Source organism: Coffea arabica, chromosome 7e (assembly GCF_036785885.1).
Source record: "Coffea arabica cultivar ET-39 chromosome 7e, Coffea Arabica ET-39 HiFi, whole genome shotgun sequence".
NCBI classification, from domain to species: Eukaryota; Viridiplantae; Streptophyta; class Magnoliopsida; order Gentianales; family Rubiaceae; genus Coffea; species Coffea arabica.
Window position 1 is genome coordinate 8,532,266 of NC_092323.1, and position 22,909 is coordinate 8,555,174.

The following is a 22,909-nucleotide window of genomic DNA, read 5'->3' on the forward strand; positions in this document are numbered from 1 at the left end:
ATTGTTCTAGTTATTTTTTGGCCTAATATTCAACTTGGTTCAATAAGCTGGGATTTATTTTTCTGCAAGGAAAAAATTACAATTGCTTTCTTGGCAATTTAATTAATTGATGAATCCTTCCCAAATGATTACTAATGGAACTTGTTCCCCACTTGTTTCGTATCTTGGTTCATATTTGGATCCGGGGCTCGAACGGTTCCGAAAGGTGTAATACTATTTGCACACGGTGTAATATCATCTGTACAAGGTGTAACAATAGAACAACAGCGAGTAACACTCGAACCAAATCAAATGCTAGTCTTTTATTAGATGTAATATTCTATTAATAGCATTTATGATCAAAATATATATTCTATTTATAGCTTCACCCAATAAATTCTTCAAGGCATGGAAAAGAAGAAAATAAAAATGGTGAAAAGTGAAAACTATGCATTAATTTTTTTATGTATTTTTTTATACTAATAACTATGAATTCGTGACATGCGTACAACAAAATAACCTGAAATGTGAATGAAAAATTTATTTGTCATGAATCCATGTATGCTACATAAAACAAACATTTGTACAAGTGATCGCCTAGGAAAATAAGTTTCGAGATTTTCTTTTACTGTTTTACTGCAAAGAATACAATAAGTTAACGAAAGAAAGAGACTTACAAGAAGAAAAGCATGCTTCTTATGTCTTTATCCAGATTCCCAATATCCCGTGGAACTAGCAACAAAATTTGAAAATTGACTCATTCCACAAATCCTTCTTTGAAATTGTAACGTTGTGATAAATATTTCCATGGACCAATCATGAGCTCAATTTGTATCGGTTTTTGGTTAGAAAAGTGGAACCAAACAACCAATAATTTAGCAGATGATGAAGTAGTCTGCTTTGTCTCGTCATCTGTAGTTGGTAAGGCCATTTATAAACCTTTGGTTCAACAAATTTAGAAAGATGCAATTTTTAACAATATATTTCTAGTGAGGGATAAGAAGTGAGGACGTCCTCCAACTTTTATCATTCTCAAAAATTGGATTCAAGAAAAATCAAGAGAGGCTGCTGGACTGAAACTCCTGTTCTTTTGCTCTAATGGGTGAACCAGATACTTCTTTGTCCTTTCTTTTGCTTTCTCAATTTCTCTTCATTTACTCGAGAGAAAGGGGGTAGGAGCGTAGAAAGAGGAGAGAAGAGGACAGGACAGGAGACCTACATCTTTATGATCGTCACCATCCTTTTTCTCCCATGACCCATGAATTCTGGACTATTGTAGTCTTCTTGAAGCATAAAAATAAAATCTTGTCACCTTTTTTTATCTTCCCATGTGGGATGGTTAGACTTGGCTCTTACTAGTCTTTTGGAGTTGGGAGCTATCATTTATCTTCATTGGTTTTTAATCTTAGCGGCTTCTGGAAAAGGGGGAAGCTAAAGGGTGAGTTTGGTTAGGCCTCTGCTTTTTTTGTTAGGTATTTTGGTTTGTGGGGATTCGTTCTACGCTTGTGTCAGAAGGAAGAGGGATTTCTTCCGGTGTATGTTGTAATAGAAAAGATTGTCCTTCAGAGAAATCAGAATTATGAACTGAGATTTTGTTCTAGTGAAGGAAGGAAGCAAGGAATTTGCTAAATCTCAGTGGGGAGTACCAAGAAGTTTTTCCTTAAAGCTTAAGTCTTTGTCTGAGCGTGGGGGTTTGATGGTGAATTTTGAGGTTTCGGTGAAGTGGGTCGTGCTTAGTTTGCACAATTAGTCTCTGGTGGTGTCGAATGTCCGTGTATTGGATCATTCTGTTGGACAAAGCCAGTTTCCTTCTTGTGTTGAACTTGCTGTTCCTGTTAACCAACAACCAGAGATAGAAACTTTTCTTGTTCAGCCATTTTCCTTGGTATGTGTTTTCTTTGCTTCCTTCAGACCCCTATTTTTAAAATGATTCCCCTGTCTGTACCCTTCCTTCCTAAAACAACAGATAATCCACTTATTCTGATGTTTACATTTTGACTGCCTGTATTGATGTCTTATCATTTGTTAATTCGCTAACACGCTTTTTGTTCTTAATTGTGGGAGTTTATAATTAACGATAACAAATTTGTTGGGAAAAATTATGTTACTTAGAAGGGGAAATTGAATACTTACTTTCACATATTGCTTCAGTATGGATTTCTTATGTCAGTTAATCCGCCTGCCACTACTCAGCAGAATTTGTAAAAATCACTTCGTATCTATTTGCTGCAAAGCAAATGAATTTGAAAGCCTTTATGTATAATATAGATCTTATAGCTTGTTAGTTCTGTTTCTAGACATAAGATCAAAAACATCTCTCTTGTTTGATTGTATGGTTAAGTGATAAACTCTTGTTGGTCTGAGGTATGAAGCTGCCATCCGAAATGGATGTGCCTATTTTTGTCATCTGATCTTGTAAATATGAGGTTTTAAACTGCTTTTCTCAATAAATCCACTTTCTCCATTGTTTGCCATCTTTACTGCATCTGAGTGCAATTGTCAGCATTTCCTCACATATTGATGTTCACATGCTTGGCAATTTACTACTTGCAGGTTTGAGTTTCTGTTGACTTATGGGGAGTGATGTTTTCGAAGTTACAGAAGCTCTGCCATCTCTGAATGACATAAAGGTATGGATGCATGTACCTAAAATATCATACTGTTCTGATAGGTTTCAAGGGCAATGATGCTAATACACTAGCAGATGAAAGCTAACACTTAACATGGATATCTTTTCCTTTTGGAAAGGATGCAGTGGATTTATTCTGCAATTTGATTGGTATTATTATGCTGCATTTCTTCTTTTTTCTGGTCATGAGGGACATCAATTGATTCTCCAAGCGTAATTATTGCTAGAGTTGCCAGTTCTCGATTTCCTTTCCATTCCTTCTACCTAATCTACGCTCAGTTGGAGTTAATATTTTATTGTCCTACTATCCAGGTGCATCGTCTCATGTGCGCAGAGTTAATAAAATTGATAAATAGCGTTTCGAAAATACTTCCAGAAACAGAAGAAGCCCGGCCTGGGTGCTCAACAGGAATAGGGGCACTTTGCTTATTGAACAGAGCAATTGGTAAAGCCAAGCTGTTGCTTCAGCATTGCAGTGAGTCCAGCAAGCTCTACCTGGTAAGTGACTTATAATTACTTCATGGTGGGAATCTTAATTTATCAGATTTGTTTCAACATATTGCAGCTGAATGAGATTTGCTCAATTTCTTGAAATAAAAGAAAAAAAAAACTGCATCAGTGCTTTGAGTACTTTTGTGAAGTTCACATGGTCAAGTTAAGATTCTTGCTGTAGACGAAGAATGTTAGGAAAAAGCTAATGGACAATGTGATTCAATTTCCTTATAACACGTTGTAGCTTAACCAAGTTCTGTGTTATTAGTTCCTGAGTTGCTTTAGCATACCATTTTCTTTCTTCTCATTCAATCGTCCACTTGTAGCTTGTCAAATTTTCGTTCTCTAGCCACTTCTCCTCAATTCTTTTGTCTCTTATATTGTACTTATACCTCTAAAAAACTTCACTTTGTTTGGAAAGACCTGGCCTAATGCAGTTAAATGATCCCAATAAACGACTTCTCCCATGTGCATATTCTTCAGTGGTTTTGATATCTGTATCATTAGATTGTTCTTGATACTTAATAAAGAATGCAGGCAACATAAAGACAGAGAATGAACATTGAAGAACAAATGAAATGAAAAACTTGGTGTCTATAGCAGCAAACTCTTATGACTACAGGGTCAAAAACACTTTATGTCTCTCAGTGTAATTAGTTATGTTTTTTGGATACTTTTGTTGCCTTTAGTACTTGGTTTTAGGAAACGCATATGTACATGGATACAGCTCAAACAGACAAGTCTGAGAAATGGTAAGGAATTTACTTTACATTTTCATTTCAATACTGATTTCAGGCACTAACAGGAGATACTATATTGACAAGATGCCAAAAGTCAACGAATCTGCTTGAGCAAAGTTTAAGCCAGTTGCAAAATATGGTCCCTGTAATGCTTGCTGCAGAGGTTAGACAAGAACACTTTATAGTTTAAGATATTTCATGTCTAGGTTTTCAATTGCATGGTAGCCTCTTGAATAATTACCATTTTGATTGATGAAGGATGGCTTTTTCTGGAAAAGCATGTTGATTAGTATGGACTCTGTGAGCTGTTTGATTGGTTTATGCCTACTAAAGTATACAGCTTTCTTTTCTTTTGTTGAGGGCTAAGCCTGCATTTTTTTCGTACTGACTGTAAAATCGCTTTGATTGAATCTTCTGGTCTCTCAATCTTGTCACTCTTTCTGTTTTCTTTTCTCACTTTGGTCCTTAACTAGGTAAAACTGGGATTTTTGACATTCATGGGAATTGTTATCTGCAGATTTCGAAAATAATTTCTGATCTAAGAGTTGTGGCATTTAGCTTAGACCCTTCAGAGGAGGAGGCAGGAAAGGTTTTGTGGGAGTTGATTAATCAGTATAGATCTCCAACAGATTCAACAGAAGAAACTGCATTTAAGGCTATCCAAGGTGCTACAGTGAGGCTTCATATCAATTCCCAGAAAGACCTTTTGATAGAGACAAGATCCATCAGGAAGTTGCTTGACAAAATCGGGCAAAATGAGCTGCCAAAAAGGAAAATCTTATTATTCTTGCAACATCTTCTGAAAAAGTACGGGAAGTTGATTGTGAAAGAGCAAAAGGAAACAAAATTGATGCAGCATGAAGAATCCATTCCATTGCCAAGCTCTTCTGGTCAGTCTGTTGAAGTAGAATCTCGGCTGCTAGATAGACCTGATGAGGCTCAAAGTAACACATGGAGTACTCCTGGAATTCCAGAACAATTCAAATGTCCTTTATCGTTGAGATTAATGTATGACCCCGTTGTTATTGCTTCAGGGCTAACATTTGAAAGGATGTGGATTCAGAGGTGGTTTGATGAAGGTCATGATGTATGTCCAAAGACTCAAAAAAAGTTAAGCCACTTGTCATTGACTCCAAATACTGTCATGAAGGATCTAATTTCAAAGTGGTGCGCAAAAGCTGGAGTAACTATACCTGATCCCAGCATGCCTGCAGTGTATCAACCACTGGAAATTTCATCAACGTCCATTGCCAGCTTGAGCAGTTCTGTGAATGATCTTGCTCTTCCTATAGATTTCAGCAACTCATCTATTCGAGCTACATATGCTGGACAGGGTTCTGTTACTTCTCATGCTCAGATTGCGAATGGTGTGAGATTTCAGTGTATTGGAAGCGCACATGAAATCGATCTGGAGATTCTGTATGAAATGGATTCACTTCCTTGGGAATACAGGTGCAAAGTGGTCAAAGATATTCAGAGCTTTTGGAAACATGAAGATCGATCTTGTAGCTCAATATCATGTGAGAATTTGATTCCACCACTTCTAAAATTTCTGAAGGATGCCGATGACGTTCACGATGTGGAAGCTCTGAGAACTGGATGTCTTTTGCTGTCAGCTTTTGTTAAGAAATGCAGGTAATCAATCTGCGAATCCTTGAGAACAATGCTGTGCTAGCTGCTTTTGGTAGAATCAGTTTTGTACTTAGTTGAACAACATTAAATTCAAAATAAAATTTTCTTGCATTAAATTGCATGATTCTGACATGTTAGCTGCTTGTTGCTTTTCATGCTTGAGGGTTATATGTAACTTTCACAGGAAGACTTCTATATGTGCAATGTGATGCCGATTGTTGCGTAGTATTAGTAATTGATATATGCACATACAACAGGTGTACATCTAGTCACAAATTATATAAAAAAAAAAAAATACATAATTGCAATTTGCCTCAAGCATGATGATGAATGTGGTTTTAGATTTTCCTTTTCCCTCATGTTAAGTCCTTTTGAGCGCTTGTTTCAGAAGCAGTACTATACCATGCTTGGAAGAAGACACATATGCACTGTTGGCCTCCTTTCTAGACACTGAAGTTGCTGAAGAAACTATTGGTGTACTGGAGGTTTTATCTTGCCACCAACCCTGTGATTATGAAATTGCGGCATCTGGTGCACTTCATCATATACTAAGAATACTTGACAAACAGATATCAGGACTACAGGAGCCAGCCCTCAAAATATTGTGCAATTTGTCAGCAAAGAGTAGAATTAGGTCCTTAATGGTTCCTGCTAACTTCATCCCCAAGTTGGTTCCATATTTCGATGATAGTGCTCTGGCAGGGTACAGTGTGGCTATTCTGAAGAACTTGTGTGACAGTGAAGATACCAGAGCTTTTCTAGCTGAGACTGATGGCTGCATTGCCTCCCTTACTAAACTACTTGAGAGTGACAGTCAGGAAGACCAGGAATATACAGTAGGTGTTCTTCTTTCTTTGTGCTCCCAACGAATTCAATATTGCGATCTGGTCATGGAGGAGGGTGTAATTCCTGGTCTTGTTGCTATATCCGTCAATGGGAATAACAAAGGGAAGGCAATGTCAGTGGAACTACTACGACTCTTACGTGATGGAGTAAGTGAAAGTGAAGATTGCTATGACGTTATTAGAGACACTAGCCCTCATTCCAAAGGAAGGAAATCTTCAAGTAAGGTACAAGAATTTTTTGGGAAAATGTCGAAGTTCTCAAAACATGGAAAGAAAAAGTAATATGCAGGTCCTTTTTCCTCAGGCAATCAAGACTCAACTTTTAACAGATTCTTGGATATAACCAGGTAAGATGTTTCTTGCTTTAGGCTAGTTAGTTGGTAGGAGTGGTTGAGAACATTCATATATTAGAGAATGGATATAGTTGATTCCCAGTGGTTGTGTAAGATTTTTTACCAATACTGGTTTGCTATCCAATTGTAGCTAAGGTCTACTGTTTGTAACATAGCTGCAGGGCTTTTGGTATATGTTGTGTATAAATGTACAGATCTATGAGATGGATGTAGACTTCTACTTTTGTCGATTTCTTATAATGCCGATGTCATGGTAATCATCTCTAATTACCTGTTTGTAAAGTTCCTTTCACATGCGTATTTGTGTAAAGCATTGTAATGGCATATGCGATTCATTTGTCATTTGTCAAATTGAGCATCCTTTTTCAAAAGAATAAAGCATTTGTCATATTGGTAATGGCATTATTTAGACTTAAAAAGACTATATTAGTAGGATATCCAACTGAAGTGATTGTCCTTTTTGATTCATTAAACTAAGAAATCAAGTAGCAGCAGAAGTTTAGAAGAATATTGGTGGAGTATGGACCTTAAGGATATGTCCCCTTTTATTGATGCGTTGCAGCATGTAATCCTTTTAGCATGACTGGCTCCTATGTGTTTCTAACTTTGGTTGATGACCTCAAGTACGTGCACAAAACTGCCTCGAAAAATTTCTTAGCTGTAAGGGTTAATCACTTTCTTTGTGCCCGGCAAAGCAAGAAATCTTTCAGGGACAACTTTCGAAGTTTTTCAAACCATTTAGACTAATAATGATGGGGGAAGAATTATCTGAACCAATACAATGAACTCCAAAGTTTCAAGTGAACACCAAAATTCAGACCAGCGGACCATTTTTTTTCCACTTTTCCTCTTCAGTTTCTTCATACCAATCTCTTTTCCTATTTTTGCATGCTGTGCATGGTGAAAAGCTAAATTCTTATAAATCAAAACATTGATTTTTTATTTCTTCTGTGAGAGGTGTAATAGAGTAAGTGCTGTTGGAGAAGAACTTTGGACGGTTAGCAGATGCCTCGACAGTAGAATCGCACTTAGCTCAAATAAACCCCTTCAAGCGAAGTTATACATCAAGCAATCAACTATAATAATCCAATTTTATCAGTGGGATTGCGTCTGATTCATTTTTCAGGCATCAATTACTTAATTAACTCGGGATACAATCATAAAAGAACATACAAACTTATAAATAAACCAGGTAAATAAGTCAACGTGGCAATTGGCATAGAAAAGAAAGCAAGGCTAATTAATAAAAATCTTTCAGAGTACCGCAAAAGAGCTACTAAAACATATTATTATTGCTCAAGCAATCTGGTCTTCGACTAATAGTATAACTTGATGGTGCTCCTGTTGAAGGTCAATGATCTTGGCCTACAAAACCCTGCATATTGCTCAAATAGCTCTTCTAGGGGGGCTAAACCCCCTGCATGTAGGACCAACTTGCTATATTCATTCCCCCTGGCCCTGGTATAAGGTTTTGATCAAATGGCTGGAGCATTGATTCATTTAACTGGTATATCGTCATTTGACTGCAATGTCTGGTGCCAATACTATTATAATGCTTTCAGGTGGCTTCTTTTCCCCTGAACTTTAGTTTGCGTCCACTCAGGGCAGTCAAAATTAACCGAGCAAATTTTTAATGCTTTTAGAGGGCCTTTGTCCTTGTTCCCATGCTTAAGATCATGGGACCGTAATTCCCTATCCATGTCTTTTGCTTGCTTCCTTCTCGAGCCCAATATCATCGTCTCGTTGGAAACACATTGATTACAGATCTTCCATGTCTAACAGACTACTACCTCTCATAACCCTTGATTTGCGATATCTTTGAAGAGAAAGTGATAGAATCATTTAGACCAGTTGACAACCAACTTCTGAAGAGGTTGGCAGGTTTTCCGGCTGAACTAGAAAAACAGTGTCTGACGCTTGAAAATTATTTCATGAACTGATACCAGGTTGCCACGGAAAGATTATACTTACTAATCAAAATATCCAGTTGTAAGTACCATCTAGCTCAGGTGGAGTTATGATTAATTTGAAGAAATCCTTAATGCAAATTGCACCACTTACAGGGTCATTCTCTTTTGGAATTTAATTAACTAGTATATCCCTGAGGAGGGGGACAGGGAGGTTATTTTTCTTAGTTTATCTTAACCCATTATTGAAAGAGAACTGAACGATCAAATCATCATTACTTTTAACCCATATGTTTATGTGAACATTTCCGGAATCATGGGATTAAGTTTTAGGTCATACACCTTCCTATGATGAAGATTCTTGAACTCATTATGGATATTCCCTTCACATCCAATGCCTAGGTCCAGGCTAAACTTGGAAAAGCCAGACTTGATCGAAATATGTCAAATGTTTGTTGGCTGGGAAGACAAATGCATGGTGGGGTGGGAAATGGGAATCATTGCCTTGTGGGGTTTGAGTGGGCTGGATTGCAGAATGGTAGCCTATTAGTAAGTTATGATATGAGCGTTAGGTATGTGGAAGAATTGAGACATGAAGCAATCAGAAGAACACATCCATCTCAAGACTGAAGTTGATGAGATCCTCCCAACACAGCCCATTGCTTATCCTCAAAAAAAAAGAAAAAAATCATTCCTCAATTTATTAATTCAGAGTTCTAGTCAAAACTAACTGTTGCTGGGGCCCCTAAATCTACTTGCTGTATCAATCTTTTATCAAATTAATGTGATCTTGTCCCTCCCCTCCTCCTGGATGTTCTTTTCATAATCCTGTTATCTTTGATTTTTCTTTACTCTTTTCATCTTTTTACTAGTAACTTGTATTGTTTCATGCTGTCGATTTTTTATTAGTTTTTGTCTCTTGCTGCCTCTTATTTGGCATATTCTTGTTTCTTTTACTGCTTCTCAGGAGTTAAACAAACAGTAGAATGGGGCTACTGACCAACCAAGGCAGCAACATCCACTAGTATAGTAATGTAGTAGTGTTATTTATCCATGCATGCATCCAAGAAAAGCCATCGAGAATATGGGACTTCTTTCTCCTTATCCATAACGCTGCGGTTCTGGATAAAAATGTTTCCATCTACGGATAGTTTTTCTTTTTCTTTTTGGAAAGACACAGATAGATAAATTTTATCTATGCGATTTTAGCTGCAGAGATCAGACACAGAAAGAATTGTTTATGCAAACAATACTAGTTGTCTCTTGATGTCCCCACAAAAACCTCCCTTGCATCTTTCTTCTCCACAATTAAACACAACATAGCATGTGAAGTATATGGAAAGAAGGATGGTGCATATCCTGATGATGTTGACAGATACCCTGTTCCACAAGCGCTTGCAAGCTAGCTTCAATCCCCCCCCCCCCCCCTCTCCTCTTTCCTCTGCTTCTCCTTCCTTTACCATTTTCTGACGGAGGGCAATAAGGAGAACCTTGTTCTGCATCCTGATGCTGATAGATGCACGTATGTATATTGTGTTGTATAGCAGTGCTTTCTCTTCAAAACGGAGTGCGTAAAGGGACCAAGAATTTTGTTTAGGAATTGCATGTGCTCCTTTTCTTATGCTGCTTTTGACGTTTAAACCGATTCAAAAGAGAAGAAACAAATCAAACAATCATTCATGAATTCATACTTGTTCATGTCTACGATACAGGATACAGATAACTAAAATTTTCAAAGAGAAGTTATTAAGTAGCAGTTTGGTTGCTTTGTATATCGAAATTTCTTTAATTTTGTTCCCGGACAATAGCATGAAGACTAAAAATCCGTCTTTTATTTATACTAGCAATGGATCACATGCTTTGCACGTGAACGTAGTGCTTTTAGATTTTTTGTTTCCCTTAAAATTTTTAGAATATCAATTGTTTTGAAGGAATAAATGTAATTGAGACAAAAAAGATGTGATATTTAATATTTATATTATTTTTATACTTTTTTCTGAATTTAGTTTGCCCTAACCAATACAAATGCAAAAGTTATAAAACATTCTTTGCCCTAAGAAAAGTTTTGTATTGTAACAACATCAATGTTTTTGTCTTTCTGTTAAGTTTGGATGACCTAAATGTTCTCTTTTATGTCATTTGAGTTAAAATTTTTAACTTTTTGAATTATCTGTTCTTTCTCTTTAAGTCATTCTATGAATTTTTTATTAGTTTTAGTGAGCTTTTCTAATTATTTTTTGGCTAATTAATGGTGGATTGTAAAATGATCTGTAGCGTTATTATAATTATTATAGCATTTAAATATATTGAAATTCTGTTGTTCGAATTTAAATACATTAACTTTGAGGAGAAATGTTTTGATTCGATGAAACCTATTTGTATTTGGCATTGATGACATACTTTATAATTATAGAGTTTATATAATTAAAAATTATAAGCCATTAAGATTATTTATTATATAATGAGTATTTCTTTTTATAGACTACCAGTGTTTATTTTTTTTTACTCTAGCCAATTTAGATCATTGCCACATAACATCTAAAACTATTAACTATTAATGTAAAAAAGTCACTACATTATCAATGGATAAAAAGTTAATTCTTATATAACAGTCAAACTAAACATGGATATATTTTTCACCTTTGAAGTACTCTTTGTAATTGGATTTTTATTAAAAAAATATATTTTTAGGTTTAATTCACCATAACTCAAAGGATGTTTCACTATTATTGTGATTGGCATTTGTGTATTTAATATTCGGTAATTGCAATTTAATGTTGTTAGTTGTTATAAGAATACCATTAATAAAGTTCATTAAATTTAATTTTTGTTGCAATTTAAATAAATAAATTCTCAATATGAAACTCTTTGCCTATCTTTGAACTCTATCTCCTATTTTGTGTTAAAGTTTCTTATTCAATACTAATATACTCATACTAAAATGAAAAAAAAAATAAAAAGGCTCATGATATTTTTTAAGAGACTCATAGTACCAATTTATTATTTTTGTTTCATGTTTGAAGTACTCTTTAAACTTAAATATTTTGTAAATAAAATTTATTGTTCTTTTTTTGATAAATAAAAAAGTAAGGAATCTTTCATTTTTTGTAACTGCTAGCATGTTTGATATTATTTATTTGTAATAAAATGCAATGCAATTTGTCCATTTATTAGAGAGGAGTGTAATTTTGGCATCACGAAAAATAGTATCATTTTTTGCTTATACTATTAACCACTAAGATTCATTATATATATTTTTGTATAATTTATAAATAAAATTTGTTCTTTTTCCTGTTTAATTCAGCATAACTCAAGGGAATGTTTTTCATTCTTGCAATTGTTGGCATAATTGATATATAATGAAATGGTGGTTTTTTTTAATATAATTTACTACAACTCAAGGTCTATCTCTTTGTAGCTATTAGCATAATTCTTATTAATTATTAAGGAAATACAATGCAATTTGCCTAGTTATTAGTGTCTAAGGCAATTTTGGCATCACAAAAATTATGGTAAACTTCTGCTTACATTCTTACACACCAAAACTCGTCATACTTTTTTTTTTAATAGGGTAATAGAATAAATAGATAGATAGATTTTTTTTTTTTTGGTACGAAAGAAACATAATGCATAACAAGTTACGAGTCAATTACAAATTGAGGTAGGCAAATGTTGGGATGTAGACTCGAAATAAATAACTATTGAGATATCAAATATGTAACAATTTAATAACAAATAAATCATATGCATGAAAATATAAATGGCATACAAGATTTAACTTGGTTCGACTCCATCATTGAATTTAGTCCACGAAGAGAAAACATGTTCTTCATTATGAGAGAGCAAATTTGATACAAGAATACAACTTGAAACTAAAACCCTTGTATACCATCTCTCATTTTGCAAGATCTCTCTCCCACCCCATGTATAAGGCTATATGTCATTCTTGTGTCACTTTGTAGTATGTCAACCCATACCTATTTATAAGCCACATTACTTGGCTAATACCCAAGTATAACAAGAAATAATTGTTAATTTCTAATCTTATACAAAATATGAAATAATTTCTAATTTCTAAATTTATACAAATATGAATTTCTTGGCCACTACAAATGAATTACGGATAGCATGGAGCATAGAATTGGATACAAAACAAAATGATCTTGAAGATCAACTCTCATCTTTGCAAGGCTATTCGCACACTGATTACTCTCATGTAGATGCATTTAGTAGAAGCCTCTTGGCATGAGACCAGCAAGGTCCCGCAATCATCCCATAAAAAGTAGGCTCTTTTACATCTCCATTTGGTGTTAAGGTTTTCCTTCAATTCCTCAGCCCCTCACCTTTTTCTTGATTTTTTTTTGGGTTTATTGTCCCACTAATTAAACCTGCTGATTCCCGGCGTTCTTAAGAAAATTGGCTTTACGAAATTGAGAGCGAGTTAGTAACAAACATTATTGTCATAAAATTAGGAGGAGTCCAAAAGGGCAGAAGGCTTTTCCTCACTAATTGGTTTTTAACAAAGCCGAAGGGTGTTCAAAAAATTCATCAAACAAATTGTGGATTCAAGGTGGCATGTACAAAATTGGAAACCGCGGGTTCTTCTTTCTGGTGAGTCCACTTTCCCAATATGGACTGTGGGTCCTTAGCCAATCTAGGCAACAAACCTAATGGGGCTCCACTTAGCGTAATGAAGATGTTAACAATTAACATAAAATTGTGGATGATCCTGTTCCCCGAGCGATTGATCACCATCGATCATTTTTTTTATATTTTTTTCTTGATGAGAAGGAGAAGTATATCAAAGCGAAGTTTATCATACAAAGAAGGAGAAGCATATCAGAGCAAAGTTCATTATACAAACAATAAGGAGAAGTATTAAAATATAAGAGACTAAACTAATTGAGTCAAACAAATCTAAAACAGCGATTGCCAAAAAAAAAAAGTCTAAAACTGTGCCTCCGTTTGGATTAGTTGTTTTTAGTGATGCTTTTGAAATATTTTACTGTAATAGTGTATATGAAAAACTTTTATTGTATATTTATTTTTTGTAATATTTTTGGAGGGATTTTAAGAATATATTTTGGTGTATCTTTTTAAAAAAAAATATTTTTAGAGTATTTTTTAAAAATTAATACTACCACCCCAGCCCCTCACTCCTTTCGCCTCCACTCCTTCTTTCCTCCTTTTCCTCCCTCTTCCCCTTTCTTCTTCCCTTTCCCTCCCACCCTTCTCGATCTGGTCGTGGCCAAATCACGACCAAAAAGTTGTGACCTTTTGGTCACGATCTGCCCTTCTTGACCAGATCGCAGTCAAGGCCTTGTTTGGTCGCAGCTAGATCTAGAGTTAGAGCTGTTAAGTCAATCGAGTAATTCAAAAACTCGTTAGAGCTCGACTCATTAAGCCTCGAGCTCGGCTCGTTAATTTTGATTAACGAGTGGAGCTCGAGCTCGAAACATGCTCGTTTAGTTAAACGAGTCGAGTAAGCTCGGCTCGTTTGATACTCGAGTAGCTCGTTAGAGCTCGTTAATGAAGGGTATATTTGTCATTTTAGAAATCAAAATTATAAAAATTAAAAATTATAGGTTTTTATTAAGGTTAATTTGCACGAGCTCGAGCTCGTGGAGCTCGACTCGTTTGTGAACCACATGTACATTTAACAAGCCGAGTTCAAATACATTTTAAAGCTCGTTTTCCTAACGAGCTCGAGTCGAATTCGGCAACCAAATACTCGACTCGATTAACAGCTCTATCTAGAGGGAAGGGGAGGGTTGGGGGAGGGAACGAGGGGAAGAGAAGGAGAGGAAAGAGGAAGAGAGAGGAGGGGGATGAAGAGGGAGGAGGTGGTGGGTGATGGTGATAAGTGAAAAATATTGCAAAAGTTTTTAAAATTTTTTTATATATATTTGTGAATTGGTTTTAATATATTGTATGAATGAAATTTTTTTAAATTATTTTTATTTATGTATTATTATAATAATATATTTAAAAAGCTAGTTTTTGAAAAATAGGCAATCCAAACGATCTTGGACTGCAATTATGTTATTAACCAGTAACTAGTATTTGGTTTACTTTTCTTGGATCTATTCAAAGTTTAAACAAGCTTAGCTCGGTTCAACCCCTTCCTCGAGCGTTAGTGGCCTAGCGTTGGCGTTCTTTGGTCACTCTTTATGGCCCATCCCTCCGCCGTGGCTGGAAACTAGTGTTCTAGCACTGGCGTTCTTCGGTCTTTCTGGCCCTTCCTCAGCCCTGGCTGGAAACTGCCGTGAGCTTTGGAAGGTGCAGAACGCCGTCGATACCAGTCCGTTTACCGTTAGCAGCCACCGGACATTCTCACATGGTAGTTGCACCTCAGAACCACTGGCCATCGGTCCCACCCCTCGCAATCCTTAACCCCACCATTTTGTCCAAACCATCCAAATATATATTCCTTAATATCAACCCCTCCGTCCCCACCTCCCATCTCACCCCTTATCTTCTCCTTTATAAATCACTCCTCCCGCAATTCATTTTTTTTAACGCCGTCTAACAAATTCCTCCCCCCGGCCACATTCACCATTTCATCTGTGGCGCTCATCAATTATTTCCCACCTTTCCAGCTTTCCTCACTAACTTGCGCGCCACCTTGATTTATTATGTTACACTGCCTGCAGACGCCGTCACCGGAGAACTTCACCGCTGCCGGCATGAACGCCGATATGAGCGTACTGGAAAGGCAGAGATCAGTGTTGCAACGCCTTTACCAGCAGCAGCAGCATCAACAGGACATGCATTCTTCGCAACCCACAACATCATCAATGCCTCTGTTTCAGTACCAGAATTTAGTGAATCCCTTGAAAGTTCATCAAGAAAATTCCCCCAATTTCGGGTTCACCTGTTCCGAAATCACGACTACTAATACTAATTTGGAAATGGATCACCATCAACTATCCTGCTCTAACGTTACTGCTACTTCATCTAAAACTCATCATGTTGCTTCCAGCAAGAAAAGGAAAGCAGAGGTTGGTAAATTAAATACTCTACAAACCTTGCAAAATTCGGATATTCCAATGCTATTGGAGTAATTTTTAGTGCGCTTGATTGATTGATTTATTTATTTTTTGGCAGTTTGATGTAGAAGAGGAGTGCAAGGACAAAAGGGTCGAAGGAGAAGCAGGGGAAGTACAGTCAGGGATTACCGTAAAAAGTGAAAAGGAAAATTCAGGGAGAAATTCAAGGGAAAATTCCAATTCCAAGGCTTCAGAGGTGGTTCAGAAGACTGATTACATTCATGTCAGAGCGCGTCGTGGTCAGGCCACTGATAGCCACAGCTTAGCTGAAAGAGTGAGTCGCTCAGTGTTCTACCAGTTTGCCAGAGACTTCAATGTTCTGGGAATTACCATATATTGAGGCTAAAATACTTTGCTAAATTCGTTTAAACAAAATGTCTATTTCAGGCTAGGAGGGAGAAAATTAGTAAGAAGATGAAATGTCTACAAGATTTAGTCCCTGGCTGTAACAAAGTTACTGGGAAGGCTGGCATGCTCGATGAAATTATTAATTACGTTCAATCTCTCCAGAAACAAGTTGAGGTAAAATCTGGAATTCGACTATGGAGATTCTTGATTTTGTTAATCGGCCAGACTTGTTCATGACTTCAGTTGATTGTACCTTGCAGTTCCTTTCAATGAAATTGGCTACTCTGAATCCGCGGCTAGACTTTAACGTTGACAACATCTTTGCAAAAGAGGTTAATATCAGCCTAATCTTTCCACTTTTTGAGTATTATACTTCTTCGCTGTAAAGAGATTTTAACATGTAAAACTGACATTTATTTATGGGGATTGTAGTTTCCTGCTTACATCGCCAGTTTTCCGACCGCGGCTACACCGATAGAAGTGGTTCATTCAGCCTTACTACAGTACAATCAAGGGCAACAAGAACCCACAAGTTCAGGGCTTGATATGGCAATCAATCCTGCTCAGATGGTGCCACAGAGAACCGGAACATCCTCATTAACATTTCCGGAAGCATATTTTGATTCAATTTCTAGTCTGTCCGTGAGTAACTTTATTCAAATCTTGCTGCTTAATTTGTCCAAGAACTTACTCTGATGACTACTTCATTGTTAAATTGCAGCAGATGCCAACTTGGGACAGCGATTGGCAAAGCTTTTACAACAATGTCGTCAGCTATCATTAAGAGTAAACAGTCAATTTCGGTCTCACTTTACGTATAGGGTGAGTATTTAGTTAGGTTTTGTGAAATTGTCAGATTTGTTGGATACGGCAATTGGCAAGTCGCTTTATGCAATCAATTACTAATATTCATTTATAATCACGAGGAGCTGCGTAAATTTGTGAAGTCGTAAATACGATTGCTGTGCAAGTTATAGACATCGCTGTCATTGATCAATCCTCTTCCTCAGAGGTTTATTCATATTCTTAACGCTAAAATTATATCTTATGTGATATACCTGCAGCCTAGATAGCAATTACTACTACAATGGAGCAGGCAGGGTACCTTACCTTCTTCGCCAGGGCTTCTTATCGTACATTTCAGCGAAGCAGATATCAGCAACATGGCTTAAAGCCTCAAGATTTCAAGTTCTGTGATTTTAAGATGGAGTGCCTATAATTTTTTTTTTTTTGGACAGCAGATTAACTAGAATGTTGGAGAAATTTTTTTTTTTTTTTTTTGCTTCTAATTTAGCTATATAAATTGGTCCCCTCATTCAATGCGATTTTGCTTGCAGAGGAGATTATTTGCTTGTATAGTAAATCTTGCTACCACTGGTGAGATTTGATTTATATAATTGTAATAATAGTTCTGATTCTTGATCGTGTTCCACTGGATGACAAGTATACATACATGTTTCTATCGCGCATATCTTTATACTACTGTAAGATACGATGGAGAGACCAAATTGCAATTTCACCACCACAAGAACCATCACCGCTTGGCCCTCCGCCAGAGTCCCCCCGGAGAAGAAATTCATAGAAAAGAAAGAGAGAATAATGCTGGATGGCGAAAGGGGTAAGGTAATTACAGTTGGGAACTTTTAAGCAGAGGGGGGATGGGGTTGGGGATAAGCAAAAGTGGTGGGGGACGAGGTGAATGAAAAGGAAAGATGGTTTAGTGGTCCAATTTGCAGTTGTACTTGAAAGGGTTGCTTGTGAGTGGCTTTCCTTGCTATAGTGACCTCACCACAGAGGAGGAGCCACTGCCACTTGAGAGGGCCAACATTTCGGACAAGGTGTTCCTTCCTTCTCCATTGCGAAACAGGTTTTTAGAATGGCATCATCATTGCACTTGCACATGATGAAAATTGACAAAATTTATTGAGGCCACTTTCCTCCTAATACTGGCGTTGTTGCCTGTATAACACCAATACCAACTTTTACATGGGTGGGGATGGGAGACTGGAGACGTATCTATTAATGTACTAATTCATTAAAGACTCGTACTTACCTATTATGGAGGAGCTGATGAGCTATGAGATTTTTCATCTCAAGTTCTTGATATAAATGGTAGATAAACTGATGAAACACTACATAAGAACGTCCTATTTTTTTCACCTAATATTATTAGTTTCTAAGATAATCTGAACATTTCTATAACCTAATTTAGTGTATAAAGGCTAAAAGAGCCAACTTACATTGGTGGGGATGGGGAGAGTGGACACGTATCTATTAATGTATTAATTCATTAAAAACTTGTACTTACCTATTATGGAGGAGCCGATGAGCTCTGAGATTTTCCACCTCAAGTTCTTGATATGAATAGTAGATACACTGATGAAGCACTATGTAAGAACGTCCTATTTTTTTCACCTAATATTATCTAGAGGGAGGGAAGCCTAAAAAGACTGTGTATAAGGGGCTAGTAGGTATAAAAATCTACCAGATTAAAAGGGTATTCTGACACTACTTTTAAATTTTTTCACTGTAGGTAGAGTTCGAATTACTGACTTACCGTCCAAACGGTGGACTAAAGCTCAGTGGTAAAAATGACTTGTGCTAGTTGCTATCCCGTTTGGATTGCATTTTCCGTGATTTTTCATGGAAAAATTACTGTAACGATTTGATGTATGTGAGGAAAAAAGGTAATAAGGAAATGTGATCACGGAAAACGACGTAATTTTTCGACGGAAACCGGCAATCCAAACAAGGCTACCAAACGAATTTCGGGACATGTTCCTTAACACAGCTTCTACGCGTCATGGCTGACAGGCTGAGTTCGCCTTCCTTGTGTCTGCTAACCAACGTACAACGACAAATATGTCAAACAAATGAACAATCCCCTTCCTCGGGCCTATTATGGCTTTGTTCTCGTTTGGTTTAGATTTTGTATAAGCTGATTATAAAAAGGGATTATAGAGAATAATCGGAATCAATAAAAATTACTTTTTGATAAATCGTGAATTTTAACTTTTTTAAATTGTTAAAAAAAATTTATAATCTAAATACAAAATCAAACAAGAATATCGAGGAAAAAATGATTATTCAAAACCAGAATCGATAATCAATTAAAATAATTAACCAAAACCAAGCCTTCAGTATTAATGGGTGAGAGATTTTATAAACAAATCACTATCAAAATATTGTGCAATAGTTTGTCTTTGTGTTCAAAATATTCAGTGCTAGAGCTCCGTGTTACTGGTAAAGAAGATTTGCCATCATAGCAAATGCACAATTCATTTCTTGTGAAATCAACAACAATTGCTCTGTTTGGATTCAGCATTTTTTGAAAAATAATTTTTTCATCTACAATGCTACAGTAATATACAAACAAAAACAGCTTCAAAAACACCGTATCCAAACAATATATCAAAAATAATTCCAAATATACAAAAAAATTCGGAATTTTCGATTTCGAATTATACGAATTTGGTAATGGAATTTTTGAAATCGGAAATAGAAATCAGATTTTTTGATTTCAATTTCGTTTTATACTATATATATTAATATTTTTTTATTTATATATACAATATTTTTTTATTTCAATTTTGTTTTATAATATGTATATTAATATATATTAATGTGTATATTTCAATTATGTATATTATATATTATATATAAAATGATATTAATATTAATATGTATATTTCAATTATGTATATTATATATATTATATCAATTGAAATAAATAAATATATATTTATATATAAATATAAATATTTTGTTTAAAATATATTTATATATATTTATAAATATATTTATATAAATATATAACTATATATATTTCAATTTTGTTTTATAATATGTATATTAATATATGTATTTATATATATAATATAAATATAATATGTATATTAATATATAATATATAACATATAATTTATAATTTATAAATATAATACACACAGCTACAGTAAAGTTTTTAAAAAACACCACCAAAAACAGCTAATCCAAACATACTTGTTACGGTTTTTCAGATCTAAAGTTCATCTCTTTTTTATTTTCCAGAATTATTTTCATTTTCTACTAGTTTAAATCAAACATAAAATTGTACCCAAAAGGATGAAACCACACATTAAACAAGAACTTGCTCATTCCCATTATTTCAAAATCATGAATCCTTGAAAATGATGCAGCTGCTAGGAATTGAACTTTGAAAGAAAATTCTAATATACAAAAATTATAAATGAGTTACTAAATAATAAATATTGCTGAATAACAAGTGCAAAATATCATGCTTTTGCCAGTAGCCATGACTATCCTATTCTCTAGTGGAGCTACACAGGAATATTAATCCTTTTTTTTTCCCCGAAATGATAGACACATAAAAATGGTACTGTACAAGTTAGTATTTCGTAATCCTCCATAATAATGCCTACATGATAAGAACAAGCACAAAAATCCAAAACTCATTTTTTAACAATTTATTTCCCAAGAGACAAAAAAAAAAAAAATTCTAATGGTGTATTTGAATAGGTTCTTATTTACAAAAAATTATTTGATTGTATTGTAAACATATTTTTTCAAATCACGTCCGTATTCTTTTTGAAAATAAATTCCTGTGTTTTCAAATGTATAGGGAAAAAGAGCAAACGCGCGACTAGCGCCAAGTTGAGGGCAAATGTGCTTTTGCAACTAGTTTTAAAAAAAATAAAGGTGGCCCGTGGCCCAGTATCGGATACAAATGCCAGCCATGGTGGAATAATCTATCCATAGCTTTCTGCCTTCATTCAACCTTGCCCAGTTGCCCTCATTGGTATCTATCGTCTCTCTCTACACACACATCCTTTGTGACACAACTAGCACAGGGAGCTGACTGAAAAGCTATTACCTTTGTAATCTTCCAACCGTGATACCTGTTTGACAAAATGCCCAAACGAAATCCTGATCAAATCTAACATTAACAAATCTTGAAAATAAATTGAAATACTTTCCGTTTCTTTTGGGTTTGTGATGTTTGCAAGTTTTTTTCTTTTTTCATCTAGCAGATAAATAAGAATAATCTTTGCAAAGGGTTCGTGAATAACTTGAAAATAAATTGAAATGGCTGAATCATCTGAGGGAGAGGAAGAAGGGAAGCTCGTTGGAGGGGACCAGCAGCTAGTTGTGGATGATGACCTTTGTGAGATGGCAAAGAAGGCTGCTTGGAGTGTCAGCTCTTGCAAGCCCGGCAATGGCGTTCTTTCCCTTCGCGACGACAACCTTGATACCTACTGGCAGTAATTTCTCTTTATTTACTAATTCACCCTTTAACTTTTTATATTCTTTCCATTTCTTTTGCATACAGCTTTCTGCGTGCAATAAGTATGAGTTTAATTTGTACTTTCTTTGTTTACTTGTGTCGCATTGGAGCTAGATCAGACGGAGCACAGCCACATCTTGTTAATATTCAATTTCAAAAGAAAGTAAAGCTTCAAGTATGCTCTTTTAATTAGTTGGTATTTTTTTTATTGTGCCTCCTGTTTTATGCCATAACTAGGATTCTTATTTGTTTTTTTTTATTGTTTCCTAGTTAGTGGTTTTATATGTGGATTTCAAGCTTGATGAGAGTTATACGCCTAGTAAGATCTCGATCCGAGCTGGTGATGGTTTCCACAACTTGAAAGTGAGTCGGCTTTTGATCCTCCAGACTTTTGTTCAAATGCGCTCTAACCTATAGAAACTATGAAATATTGCATATCAGAACATCATATAATTGATTGTACCGAATTGTTGATGCATGGAACTATTGAATGTGTTTATGTTCTTTTGATTTTATCTAGGAGATAAAAGCAATCGAGCTTGTCAAGCCAGCAGGTTGGGTGTATATCTCACTGTCTGGGAATGATCCTCGGTGAGCCCTGCAAGCTTTTGTTTTTCTGTTGAGTTAGATATATAGCCCTAAATAATCAGTTATACTTCTTTTTCTCATTTAATTAGTTCTAATTAAAAAATTTATTTCCATGGGTAGTGTATAGTTTTGGTTCTTTCCTTAGTTCACGTTGACGATTACATTTAATTAGTTCTACTTAAAAAATCTTGATGTCAGTTTGTTAATGTTTTAAATTTTCACGATATTGTCTCTCTTCTATCCTCTTAGTACGCTTTGCACATTTGTTCTTAATTGCTGATTGAGATGACTTGGCTTCAACTAAGTTCCTTTTGGTGTATGTTAATTCAATTCATCAATAACAATTATTCATGAATGTGGTAGGGAAACTTTTGTGAATACTTTCATGTTGCAAATAGCGATCTTGTCAAACCATCTTAACGGGAGGGATACTCATGTCAGGCAGATTAAAGTCTATGGGCCTAGGCCGTGCGTACCTCTTCCTTTCCTTTGCTTCAATTTTTGCATCACTAGAGCTACTTGTTTTTGGGGAGCTATTCTCTAGTGAAAGATTGTTGTCTGTTACAGGAATCCAATTCCTCATCAAGCCTTTCAGTTCACTTCTAGGGAGTTCATCACATATTCTACTGTGAGATGAAGCTCAGGATCTTGTGCTCTCAAGTTGGACAGCAAACCTGTTCACGGATGTCACGGCCGCAACTTAATGACTATTTTACTGACAATTTAAGTCATTTGAATTGTATCCTGTTAGCCGAGGATGACTATTCTTGGTTCCTTGATGGCTAACTCTCAAGGGTATCCTGTTCCTACAGCTCTTAAAACGTTGATGATGACTTTGGACATAGATTGATAAGCACAATTTGGTTTGAGGTGTTAGCAGCAAAACCTAAATGAAAAGAATATTATCATTTCTAGTTAGCAGTCCCAAGTTAAATGGTTTCATTCTGCCGGGTTCTATCTGATGAAAATCTGAACGCTGAACATGGTTTAAGTTTTGAAGGAGTTCTCAAGCATTTCAGGTAACAGCTACGGAATTACCACTTTGCCTTGTTGTCAATTTGAT

General features: G+C 35.6%; 3 protein-coding genes across 14 annotated transcripts; all 3 read left to right on the forward strand.

Moving 5' to 3' along the window:
* Positions 1–727: 727 nt before the first annotated feature.
* LOC113698724 (U-box domain-containing protein 5) lies at positions 728–6,900 on the forward strand. Of its 3 annotated transcripts, XM_027218640.2 has the most exons (7): positions 728–1,864; positions 2,533–2,609; positions 2,921–3,106; positions 3,896–4,003; positions 4,358–5,475; positions 5,861–6,542; positions 6,622–6,900. In XM_027218640.2, exons 2-7 carry the CDS (start codon positions 2,553–2,555, stop codon positions 6,658–6,660), a joined length of 2,190 nt encoding a protein of 729 aa, XP_027074441.2. In that variant the 5' UTR covers positions 728–1,864; positions 2,533–2,552; the 3' UTR covers positions 6,661–6,900. The 3 variants fall into 3 exon arrangements, with proteins under 3 accessions (XP_027074441.2, XP_071914923.1, XP_027074439.2); XM_027218638.2 differs by having other exon boundaries at positions 731–1,864; positions 5,861–6,900; XM_072058822.1 differs by lacking the exon at positions 3,896–4,003 and having other exon boundaries at positions 729–1,864; positions 5,861–6,900.
* A 7,786-nt stretch (positions 6,901–14,686) lies between these two features.
* Positions 14,687–17,411, forward strand: LOC113698772 (uncharacterized). Of its 2 annotated transcripts, none has more exons than XM_027218717.2 (7): positions 14,687–15,578; positions 15,685–15,900; positions 16,014–16,148; positions 16,235–16,306; positions 16,407–16,616; positions 16,696–16,796; positions 17,039–17,411. In XM_027218717.2, exons 1-6 carry the CDS (start codon positions 15,213–15,215, stop codon positions 16,756–16,758), a joined length of 1,062 nt encoding a protein of 353 aa, XP_027074518.2. In that variant the 5' UTR covers positions 14,687–15,212; the 3' UTR covers positions 16,759–16,796; positions 17,039–17,411. The 2 variants fall into 2 exon arrangements, with proteins under 2 accessions (XP_027074518.2, XP_027074519.2); XM_027218718.2 differs by having other exon boundaries at positions 14,688–15,578; positions 16,699–16,796.
* Positions 17,412–20,577: 3,166 nt separating this feature from the next.
* On the forward strand, positions 20,578–22,764 carry LOC140003906 (anaphase-promoting complex subunit 10-like). Of its 9 annotated transcripts, none has more exons than XM_072058967.1 (7): positions 20,588–20,851; positions 21,005–21,235; positions 21,373–21,433; positions 21,529–21,621; positions 21,779–21,849; positions 22,210–22,314; positions 22,414–22,764. In XM_072058967.1, exons 2-7 carry the CDS (start codon positions 21,060–21,062, stop codon positions 22,481–22,483), a joined length of 576 nt encoding a protein of 191 aa, XP_071915068.1. In that variant the 5' UTR covers positions 20,588–20,851; positions 21,005–21,059; the 3' UTR covers positions 22,484–22,764. The 9 variants fall into 9 exon arrangements, with proteins under 9 accessions (XP_071915074.1, XP_071915070.1, XP_071915068.1 ...); XM_072058968.1 differs by having other exon boundaries at positions 20,588–20,772; positions 21,002–21,235; XM_072058966.1 differs by having other exon boundaries at positions 20,588–20,772.
* Positions 22,765–22,909: the final 145 nt, after the last annotated feature.

What these genes read in the sequence shown, in the direction of transcription:
- LOC113698772 (XM_027218717.2), top strand. Translation starts at nt 15,213, where the DNA reads ATGTTACACTGCCTGCAGACGCCGTCACCGGAGAACTTCACCGCTGCC. An exon ending in GCAAGAAAAGGAAAGCAGAG is followed by an intron (nt 15,579 to 15,684) that starts GTTGGTAAATTA and finishes ATTTTTTGGCAG; the next exon opens with TTTGATGTAGAAGAGGAGTG. An exon ending in GCCACAGCTTAGCTGAAAGA is followed by an intron (nt 15,901 to 16,013) that starts GTGAGTCGCTCA and finishes TGTCTATTTCAG; the next exon opens with GCTAGGAGGGAGAAAATTAG.
- LOC140003906 (XM_072058967.1), top strand. Translation starts at nt 21,060, where the DNA reads ATGGCTGAATCATCTGAGGGAGAGGAAGAAGGGAAGCTCGTTGGAGGG. An exon ending in AACCTTGATACCTACTGGCA is followed by an intron (nt 21,236 to 21,372) that starts GTAATTTCTCTT and finishes CATTGGAGCTAG; the next exon opens with ATCAGACGGAGCACAGCCAC. An exon ending in AAAGTCTATGGGCCTAGGCC is followed by an intron (nt 22,315 to 22,413) that starts GTGCGTACCTCT and finishes TGTCTGTTACAG; the next exon opens with GAATCCAATTCCTCATCAAG.
- LOC113698724 (XM_027218638.2), top strand. Translation starts at nt 2,553, where the DNA reads ATGGGGAGTGATGTTTTCGAAGTTACAGAAGCTCTGCCATCTCTGAAT. An exon ending in CATCTCTGAATGACATAAAG is followed by an intron (nt 2,610 to 2,920) that starts GTATGGATGCAT and finishes CCTACTATCCAG; the next exon opens with GTGCATCGTCTCATGTGCGC. An exon ending in CTGTAATGCTTGCTGCAGAG is followed by an intron (nt 4,004 to 4,357) that starts GTTAGACAAGAA and finishes TGTTATCTGCAG; the next exon opens with ATTTCGAAAATAATTTCTGA.